This window comes from Aplysia californica, unplaced genomic scaffold (assembly GCF_000002075.1).
Source record: "Aplysia californica isolate F4 #8 unplaced genomic scaffold, AplCal3.0 scaffold01541, whole genome shotgun sequence".
In the NCBI taxonomy this organism is placed as follows: Eukaryota; Metazoa; Mollusca; class Gastropoda; order Aplysiida; family Aplysiidae; genus Aplysia; species Aplysia californica.
The window spans coordinates 66232-77240 of NW_004798811.1; the positions used below are offsets into that span (position 1 = coordinate 66232).

An 11009-nucleotide genomic window follows, 5' to 3' on the forward strand; every position below is an offset into this window, starting at 1 on the left:
GATGTGTCCATACCTTTGCAATTGGTGTTTCCTGACCAGAGTGAGAAGGTCGGCATATGGTCAAATTGGTTTTTTTAATCCTTGTGATCTTTGTATAAAATACCAAGGATATTTTGGAAGTATCTCATCCCCACAGCTTTGATCCTTCTTTCAAGATCTGCTTTCAAAGTCCAGGATTTACATTCATACAGAAATATTGATATGAACAGGGAACGCTACAGTCTGATCCTCTGATGGTGATATTTCTGTCGGTCCAGATGGTTTTCAACTTGATCATTGCTCCTGAAGTTTGCGCTAATTCATAAAAAGAAATTTTAAGTAAGCTTTGCTTTTAGGTTTGCTCAAATGATTTGTTTTCTAGCTGTAATTTGAAGACTTATAATATTCATTTACCTTTAAGCATTGATTTTTTGAGATTTTTCATTTACTTACTTGCAAGAATTCTGTTCCTGTATAAAAATAGAAGCACTAAATTATGGTGCCGGGAATACAATGCTGATTTTCATTTAAAAACATTTGATCTTTCTACATCGAACTAAGAGGTATGAAAAGCAAAGATGTGCGACGGAAGTACAATTTCACTAGTCCTGCTCATTTTGGACTCCAAAGACATTATATTTTACTCGTGCCAACTCAATAAGCCTATGTCTTCCAATCTCTATATTCAAGCTGATGGACAACTTTTATAATTACCAGAGGATTGAAAATTCAGGGATTGGGGGGGGGGGGGAGGGATGGCTTCTCCATATTAATTATGTTAATCTTGTGTTTTTCCTCGTGTCCACAGTGTGATTCAAGTAGACCCTTTCATGCTGAGCTTGTGGGAGGTCTACTGTAAAGTCAGGGAGTCGGGGATCAAGCAGGTAACTAAGAATATCGATTAAGTGAATTCCACTTCTATTGATCTGCTTTGGGAAATGTGATTTGCAATGGCATACATCGGTAAATAATTACCACTGTTGTATTTATGAAGCAGTACCTCTAGCTATAATAATATCATCTATCTCTGACAGACCAGTGCCTGTGGTGGGTTTGTTAAGGGCTTCAATGTAGCAAAAGAAATGTGATTGGTCTCTGCTTTGGGAGAATTTTTATCGAGTATCTCATTCTTTCTGGTAGAACGTTGTGACCCTCTCAACTTGCATTGTCCCTGAAAGACAGAGCTTAAGCAGCCCGCAGCCCATGTCCCAAGTGATCTAAATAGTGTTGATTGGGGGGGGGGGGGAGGGGCGTTGCTACAACAATTAGGTCTACATTTTTTACAGATCCTATAGGATGGGGACAAGCGCATATAGTTCTATTGTCCTATATCTATGGATCCACATTTTGCATGATGAGGGTAGTGAAATAAAATTTAATTCGTTGTTTGTTTCTGAACTTTAAAGGTTTGTTTATAGTTATTCCATTTTACAGTTGTGCCAATCTTTCAATATTTGTGTATGTATTGCCACTTAAAAAAGGAGCAGCTGTGTCATTTCGGCAGGTTTTGGGATCAGGTATTGACTTTTGGAAGTAAGCCTACATGTACATGATATTCTGTCAGTAAGATTACTCTTCTTCTGATTCCCTGTATTTATGGGATGGAATGTAAAATCGATCGAGAGTATCAAAACAAGGCTATAAAATCTCTCGCATCCGAGGTGATTTTACTAAATGATTTTTGACACAAGGTTTCCATGTTCTCTATTTCAACATCTGTTCTCAGCCGCTTCATCTCGGCTTGTTCCGAAATGACTTCATGATGAACTGTCTAGATGATAGCGTATGTCCTGGTCAGATTGTCAGCGCAGACCGGCTAGAGCTCAAGCAGATTGAGTTCAATACTGTCTCTGCAAGTTGTGGGGGAATCGCAGGCCAGATGGCAGATTTGCACAGGTAATAATAACTATCATAATCATAATCATAATCAAAATCATAATCGTAGTCAAAATCACAATCGTAATCCAAATTATAATCGTAATCATAACAACAATCATAATCGTTATCGTAATCATATTATTCATAATCATAATCAAAATCGTAATGGACAGCATTTGTATAGCCCAAATTCCTACTCAACAGCAAGTTCTATGCGCTTTACAATTTATATTACTTTCTCAGCAGACCTGATAGTATTCTGAAACAATCTCGACTTTCTCGGAAGTATACAGAGGAGGCTACCACTCTACAGGCGCCAAAATACTTTAAGATACTGACATCTTTTCCTGTCTGTGGCCCGGTACCCTTTCTCACCTGGATGAAGTGAGGAAAATTCGTGTAAAGTACCTTTCCCAAGGACAAGAAGTCGGGCCTGAGGCTCGAACCCCCGAACCTGCAATCCTAAGGGGATTACGAGTCCGGTAGCTTAACTACAAGACCACTGGCGATGAAATGAATTAATAGTATAAAACAGTTTTTTTCTTCGGACTCTGCTATCTCTGCATGCAGCTGCAGACAGATTGTGAGGTCTAATTGCTCTCTCTCTCTCTCTCTCTCTCTCTCTCTCTCTCTCTCTCTCTGTCTGTCTGTCTGTCTGTCTGTCTGTCTGTCTGTCTGTCTGTCTGTCTCTCTCTCTCTCTCTCTCTCTCTCTCTCTCCCTCTCTCTCTCTCTCTCTCTCTCTCTCTCTCTCTCTCTCTCTCTCTTCCTCTCTCTCTCTCTCTTTCTCCCCACCCCCTCTCTCTCCCTCTCCCCCTCTCTCTCTCTGTACGACGGTATAATGTTTTTGCATTCATTTTGAAAAAAGTAGGTTTTATGTAGTTAATGAAAGAAAAGTAGTATTTGTCATAAAGAGGTATTTTTGTTTGGTTTTATTTAAAACATTTCTCTTTTTTTACAGACTGTCTCTTGGAATGGCTGGGAAAGACTTGAAACCAGAACAGGTTAGTCCTTTCTTATACATTACCGCAAAGTTATTTTTATACTTTACTATTTTTTTAGTTAAGTTTTCCACAACAGGTGAAATGTATATTCTAGAAGACGTTCTGGAAGATATTTCTGAATGCACATTTATTTCATTGTCTTTTTTATGTTTGCGTTTCTTTATCACGCATTTGAAAAGGATTGTTTTGTTGTTGCTGTTGTTGTTGTTGTTGTTGTTGTTTGTTTGTTTGTTTGTTTGTTTGTATGTTTAGCTTATTGTAATTTCAGATATTTTCTTATTGATAAGGGGTAGATTTTTATACACTTTACTTCGCTGAAACTGATGCTTGAATACCAGATAACTGGTCACATGATCTAGTCTAATTAAAGCTTTGGCTTGATTTTTCCTTAACAATCACATGTGATTCACAATATGGAAAAGTACGTGTTATGTTTTATGGTAGAATACGACGAGTTGTGCTAAATGTAATGGGATTTCCGTTTCACAGTGTGAGAAAGTTATGTACAGACGGTTGTGTAAATCTAGAGATAGCATTTTTGCTTCTTCATGCATGAACTTAAGTTCTTTTAGTTTTGGTCTTTCAGATGTATGAGTAGGGGATAAGAATAAAGGACACTTTAGAGTATATATTACTATGTAAAACACTGGTTCACTGTATGCTGAATGTGAAAGGAGATTCGTGGGCCTGTAGTGAATGAAAGTGTTCTGTGACTTTTTTCAAGTGAATGTTTAGTCAAATTAACTCAAGCACAAACTTAACCGTACTATACACTGTTTTTCACTGCAGCTTCCGGACAACAAGCCTGCTGTGGGACTTGCTGACGGTTTGGTTAAAGCGTGGGAACTCTACGGAAATCCCAGGTACAGAGTGACACATTTGATGCCGACAAGCCTGGAGCTTGGTAATCTAGTTAACTTTTGGAACTGGTGGAGGGTGAAAAATTGATGCTTTCAGGCCCATGGTTTGGTAATTTAGAGAGCATTTTGAACTCTGGCTCAGAGCAAGACATTTGAGGCTTGCAAGCTGATAGTTCAGCTTGTGATTCAGTATACATTTTGATCAGGTAGAGAGTGAGATGTCTAATTTTTATAAGCCCATAGTTTTGTCACATGCTTAGAATTTAGAACCTGTGTTCAGGTCCAGATGATTTACCCTGTGTTGATTTTTATGCACGAGGTTACTATTTCTTTATTTGCATTCTGAGTGGGAAAATTGTCGGCGTGATCTTGAAAGACTTTTTTGTTCGTTTTGTTTTGAGTCAATTTATAGAAAAAGGACTGCAAAAAATCGGCTCTTTTAATCAACCTAATCTTTTTGAGCTGAAGAATATAAATATCCTTTAAATTAAGGCTAGATATCTGACTGAAATTTTGCTGTCTCTTTCTTTGAACAGATATTTTTTTCAGTCTTCATTCGCACTGGTTGACAACTAGCAACCATGTTACCCGAAGTTGTATTTTTCATGATTTTTTAAAATTTAGTTTTGTCTTCATTTTTCTGGTTGACAATTGAAATCATTCCACTCACAGTAAATTGAAAAACAACTTGTGTGACTATTATTATTCCACAGAGCTGTAATCATATTTGTAGTGAGTACCTCGGAGCGAAATGTCATAGATCAAAGATGGGTGGAATTCAAAGTTTACGACAGGAACCCTAATATCCGGATTCTACGCAAGACTTTCTTGGACATTTATAACCACGGCCATTTGGATGACCACAGCAGACTCATCATGTAGGTAGAAATTATGTTTTGTTTAGTTTAGTAAGAGTTTTACAGCGCTCGCAAATGCATAGGGTTATATTATGAGCGCGTGAAACACAAGTTAGGTTGCATTCACAACAGTTCACAGTACGCTTGGTTTTGGTCAATAAGTAGGTTAATTGCTTTAAAAATAGATGAGGAGTCCACTGAAAAAACGGGCGTAGTTACAATCTGAAAATCGCGAGAGTACCAATTTTGAACGCTTGTTGGCTCATAACTGTATTTCTGTTCAGCTGTTGGTTGATTATTGTTGTTAGATTTACCATCCAACAAACATATAAAATAAACCACCAAACAAACAAATATAAAGTTATGAGTCCACAAGCTTTGAACATTGACACTCTCACAATTTCCAGTTTGTGACTATGCCCGTTTTTTTTCAGTGGAGTCTTCAGATATCCTGTAACAGTTTTTGCTTAAATTTAAACTGCTTTGTATTTTATATCCATTTCCTTTTAGTGGTGTCTAGCTGGCAAGATTCTTCGTATTGTTGATGATAATTTTGTTGTTGTTGGGACAATCATCAAATATCTTAAGTGTTGAATAGAATTTGTTACTTTCCATATGAAAAACTCAAAAGTTCGAAGCCCTCAGATACCCCTTTCAGAATCAGCTTTACTTTTCCATTTTAAATATTCTTGCTTTCATCGAAATTATAGGATGATTCAGTCTTGAGTGCTACTTTTAATCTTACTATTTGGTATACAAGCATTGGCCACACATGCTTTTATGAGATTGTTGTATGTGTGATGCACCTTTTTGCTGACTTTATTCGTAACAATTAATTGTTCGAGGTAATATTATAATCATTGCTTTTTATTTATATCTCGTCTACCAGAGATGGTGATGAAGTAGCATTGATCTACCTGAGGGATGGATACACAGCAGAAAACTACACTTCTCAGAAGGTCAGCCAGGATCTTATTCTATTAAGCTTTTAGTCTTGGATTTAGTCTTGATCAGAGATACCCGCATGTTATGGTGTTTTACACATTTCCCTTAGAGCTGGCTGCTCAAAGTGGCTAACCGGAAGCTCACTTTACCTATTTATCTCCACTTCATGGGGCTGTCTTACATATCACTTTTCCCCATTTTTACTTCTCACAATCCTCTCCATGCACATTCTACATCCACACATGTTTCATGTTTGTTTTCTGAGATTAACAGTAACCTGTGGGGTCAACAACCCATTTTGGAAAATATTAAAAAGTTTTAATTGTTATTATTTTTAATGAACACACCTTGGGATGGTTTTTTAAGATATGTAAATGGATGAATGGATGGATGGATGAATAGATGGATGCCTGCCTGCCTGCCTGCCTGCCTGCCTGCCTGCCAGTGCTATTATAACCAAATTCACCCCCCCCCCCCTTGGAATTATATTATCTTCATTATTTATTTCACTTCGCTCATATTGTCTTCCTTGGTTGGTATAATGTTCCCTATTTGTCTTTCCTAGGAATGGGACGCCAGGCTGAAGTGTGAACTGTCTCGTGCCATCAAATGTCCCTCTGTACAGCTTCAGCTGACCGGGGCCAAGAAAATCCAACAAGAGCTGACTCGGCCCGGGGCTCTGGAACGTTTTGTCTCTGACCCACAGGTGGTCAACACACTGAGGGACACCTTTGCTGACCAGTACAGTCTGGACCTGGTACATTTCTCATTCGTCATTCTATTCTCGGACTTGTTTATAATAAAGATAATGATAAATAGCATTTGTATAATGCATATTTGTCTATAATAGTAATAATAATAAACAGCATTACAATAAATGTGTCTAGCCACTAAATCTTTATTATAATGGTAATTAAATGCTTGAGCTCAGGGCCAGTACGTTTAACTGATACAGCATACTCAGAACAATATTCCTTTAAATAATGCGAGGAACACATCATAGCGCTTCCCGCAATAGGGAAAATAGAACTAGTTGAAACGATTTACTTATTATGTATTGTACGCCTTATAAACCCTCCCAGCAGTCCGTTAACTGTCTACACTGGATATATAAATGAGAGACCTGCAGCGTTTGAAAATTTGTGTATGTTAATGACATGCTGAATTAAACATTTTATGTGTGCGCTTACTTAATAGACTTCGCTGCTTTTCCTATTGTCAGTCCCCTCCCCCCAAGAAAAACAAACAAACAAACAAAAAAAGCAACATGTGATGTACAGAGCCCGCAGAATGTTAGCCGCGATAATAATATAGCAAGGTAATAGTGTATTTCGTTTTATTTCATAAAGATTATTAATATTAGTGGACCAATGTCTACTAAAAACAAGATGGTTTCTATCCAACCTTTGATGGATCCTGGAGAGGAAAGGGGGGGGGGGGGCAGCTATGGCATTGTACCGCCTGAGGTGATACCCATTCTCCAGTCGAGTAATTAAGTAATCAACTTTATAAAGATAAATTTTATCTGGATTATGTTTTCAGAACCAAGAAGGGGATGCTGCCGTGAAGCTCGCCTTGCAGTCTCCTGAGAAATTTGTCTTGAAACCCCAACGTGAAGGCGGAGGTGAGTAGTTCTTTGATCATCTTCCTCTTCTTCCTCCGGTATCTGATATATTTGGAGGGTTTTTCAACATTTAGTAGTAGTAATTTTGATTGATTTAGGAAAAATACGTAATATCCGCCATAGTACTCAAAGATTTGCTTGTATCACACAGCGTACCTTTACGACAGTAACAAAAACAAAAAGAAAAGAAAAAGAAAGTGGTCTGGGGTTGTTAACACACATTGACAAGATTTCATTGATTTTCTCACTGTCTATTCATCTCTGTGCCAATTCTCAGGTAACAACTTGTACAATGATGACATCACCCATTTCTTCAAGGAGCACAATGGCTCCAAAGAGCGGAGTGCGTACATTTTGATGCAGAGAATTTACCCATGGCAACAGAAGAACTATCTTGTCAAGCCTGGAGTCCCTTTTGTTTTGTCCGATGTCGTCAGTGAGCTGGGCGTATTTGGAGCATACATTGGGTAAAAATTATATCGCTTTTGCAGGTTTCTTTTTGTCACAGCCAAATAGCCAGATTTTTGCCAGCGTCTGTGGTTTAATGGTTGTCAGGCTCATTGCCACTGTGCACAGAAAATATCGATTAACATTTTATTGCCACATTGGAAAGTTATTTTCTCTCGGATACCTCTCCCGCATGGGAGAGTTACATGTATTTCTATTTACTCCGAATGCTTCAAAACATATGCAGTAGAAGTTTGAGAATACACCCATTCGATTTAGCATATTATAATTTCCAACGGAATCTCAAAACTGTTGTTTGACTCAAAATGGTATCCCCAAAGTTTGTGTGTGGACTTATTGACCTACAGTGTTTAATAAGGGGGTGTTGAACTTATACCGTATGAAGGATTTCCTTTGCTATTCCACAGATCCGCTGATTCGGAGGTCGTGAACTTTGAATGTGGTTACCTAATGAGGACGAAGATCCAGGGCATTGACGAGGGGGGCATTTTTGCTGGCTTCGCAGTTTGGGACAATCCTCTGGTCATCTAGCTAATGGTTCATCTTGTAGACTTGTCATTTGGAAAAGTGGTTACAAATGTAAACGTTTTACAGAACAGAAGTTGTTTTATTTGACAATAATATGTCTGTATGTTGAAAACTACTTTTAGCCTGATCTGAAATATCTTAATATCTTTTATAAAACGTGTTTGTGAAACGATGTTATAGATTAAATTATAGCAAATTGTTTTGGGGATGTCCTAGGGATAGGAAGTCTGTGTTCTTGGACGTTCTCAAACCAGAGTTTTCCACGGGTGGTTGGCAGGTGCTCTGTTGTGGTTGGCTTATTCTTTTCCACAAAACATCTATCGTCCTTCTCTCCTCCTTCTTTTTTTGTGGTTGTTATTCTCTTGTAACACCTTCAACTTCCGCACTTATATTATGACCTTATTCTCATGGATATGCCGCAAAACTCTTTCATACTATAACTATATTAAAGATCTGTCCTATTCTCTTCTCATAACCCACTTGTTCATGGTCTCTGAGTAAGTTGTTCTTGGTTTTAGTTTTAAGTTTCACGGCACTTGCAACACTATAAGGCCATATGAGTGCCGACGATTAGAGGTGTTACAAGAGGGTAACAAACATAAAAAAGAAGGAGGAGAGATCAATCAGGACGATAGGAGTTTGATAGGAAAGAAGGAGGAGAGATCAATCAGGACGATAGGAGTTTGATAGGAAAGAAGGAGGAGAGATCAATCAGGACGATAGGAGTTTGATAGGAAAGAAGGAGGAGAGATCAATCAGGACGATAGGAGTTTGATAGGAAAGAAGGAGGAGAGATCAATCAGGACGATAGGAGTTTGATAGGAAAGAACAAGCAAACCACACAACAGCACCAACCAACCGCCCATTGTACTTGGTCTGCCCCTGTCAGTGTTAAGCAATTGTATATTTAAGGCAGCGAGGTGGAATCAGGCTCTCGTCAATTTTTGGGCATTAAGAGTTATTGGTATCATCTTAAAATTTGTTCACTTGTCTTTATTTGGTTGAAAAAAATATCCATTTATCTTGAATACAAGTCGAGATTTTTTGAATGAAGGAGGTGGGGGTCACCTGTTTTCAGTGAGAAAATGGCCACCAAAGATTAGTTATTTCCTTAGCTTAAGAGTCCGTGGTAACAGAAAATTTAAATGTTGTGTGCCTTTAACCAACGTTTTTCAGAAAAATCCACACAGAAATGAGTTCTTTAATGGACATGAAAGGTGTTGAGCCAAAAAAACAAAATTTTTATACAAATTCACAAACCTGTGGAAAAGTGCAAGTTTCTTCACTTTGATTATTATGACGAGAGCCTGATTCCACCACGCTGCCTCACATATTATGTGTCTCAATGTGGTGGAATCAGGTGTGCATCAATTTTTGGAATTATGCAGTAATTAGTATTATCTTAACGTTTGTTCATTGTCTTACTTTTGATGAAAAAAAACAAAAAACTCGCCCATCTGTTATGAGCAGAAGTGGGGAAAATCTCTCATTGCTCAAATTACTAAGATAATAATAATATATTTTGTTTCAAAGCTTTTTTTTAGATTCAAATAGTTTTGTTTTTAATTGCTTTTATTGCAATTTAGGATACTTGGCCTGCACTTCCTTTTGAAATTATTTGAACATTTCCTCTCAGTATTGTTGTCTTGTGGTGATTGAAAGATCAAAAACTTTTCACGGTTTTTCATTTGTAATTGTTTTTGTTGTTTTGTTTTTTTTGTTTTTTTTGGGGGGGGTGGGTTTTTTGGTTTAGTTGAAGATTATCGTTGTCATAAGAAATTTTTTTCCCAATTTGACTTTGCTCTATAAGAGGAGGAATACAGATGAAGAGGTGTAATTTTTATTTCGTGACAGCAACAACATAATTATAAACCTGTTATTTTTGTGTGTGGAGTTGTATTGTTTTGTTATGTCTTGTTTTTCTTAGGAAATAAAAAGAGTATTTCAAAGATCCAACATTTTTACTTCATTCAATATTTTGTGAATTTTTGTCACTTTGTTTTTTGTTGTTTTTTTGCGTGCTGTGGCGGAGTGGTTAGTGCGCTCGTCTCCGAAGCAGAAAGTCCGTGTTCGAGCCTTAGTTCGGACAAGGATTTGTTTCGCCACCTCCTGCCGTCCCAGTAGTAATGACTTCGAGTTGGGGAAGTAAAGGCGGCGTGGAAAGGAACTACTACTATTTGCCGAAGGCCTTGGAAGGTCTCACTAACAAGGCAATCCCAAATGTCCGGATCGGATGCGTGAACAACTTTACCTAAAAAGCTCGGAACTGTTTTTGCTTTGTGCTGGGAGAAGAGAGAAACTTCTTTATATGAGGGTGCTCTGGTGCGCTCCTTCTTTTCTATCAAACATCTTACGTCCTACTTCTTGTTTATGTACTTTGCATATCTCTCTCTCTCTCTCTCTCTCTCTCTCTCTCTCTCTCTCTCTCTCTCTCTGTGTGTGTGTGTGTATGTGTGCGTGTGTGTGTGTGTGTGTGTTTGTCTCTCTCTTGGTAACACAACTACCACAATCGGGTGCTCTCGTGGTCTAAAGGTTTGATGTTCGCCTATCAAACAATAGATCCTGGTTTCGAAACCTGACAGAGATGGAAAATTTTCATTTCTAATTTTGTCTCCTTTCACGTCCTTTCTACATCTAACTATGTTCTGTCGTCTGCCTTCGTCTTCACTTTCTCCCCCTACCCTGCCCCTCTTTGCCCCTTCCTTAACCAAAAAGAAAAAAAATCACCATCAACCAGGCTGAGCTGGCTGTATGGACGTTCTTGTTTTCGTACTTGTGGTGGTCGAGCCTTTTCCTCGGTTATTTCCCTTCATCTCCAGCCCTTGCTTCACGAGTTATGAGTCGTTCAGTCTCAGCTGCCCACACCTC

At 38.2% G+C, this 11009-nt stretch overlaps 1 protein-coding gene across 1 annotated transcript in view; it reads left to right on the plus strand.

Annotated features, from left to right (window-relative positions):
- LOC101845067 (glutathione synthetase-like) overlaps nucleotides 1-8144 on the plus strand; it is a 13525-nt gene extending 5381 nt beyond the window's left edge. Inside the window, exons 5-14 of the mRNA XM_013090805.1 lie at nucleotides 788-863; nucleotides 1706-1875; nucleotides 2817-2859; nucleotides 3649-3763; nucleotides 5011-5029; nucleotides 5466-5535; nucleotides 6087-6278; nucleotides 7064-7145; nucleotides 7423-7612; nucleotides 8021-8144. Of these exons, the coding sequence (XP_012946259.1) occupies nucleotides 788-863; nucleotides 1706-1875; nucleotides 2817-2859; nucleotides 3649-3763; nucleotides 5011-5029; nucleotides 5466-5535; nucleotides 6087-6278; nucleotides 7064-7145; nucleotides 7423-7612; nucleotides 8021-8144 (1081 nt within the window). The remainder of the gene's footprint in view (nucleotides 1-787; nucleotides 864-1705; nucleotides 1876-2816; nucleotides 2860-3648; nucleotides 3764-5010; nucleotides 5030-5465; nucleotides 5536-6086; nucleotides 6279-7063; nucleotides 7146-7422; nucleotides 7613-8020) is intronic.
- The last annotated feature ends 2865 nt before the right edge of the window (nucleotides 8145-11009 follow it).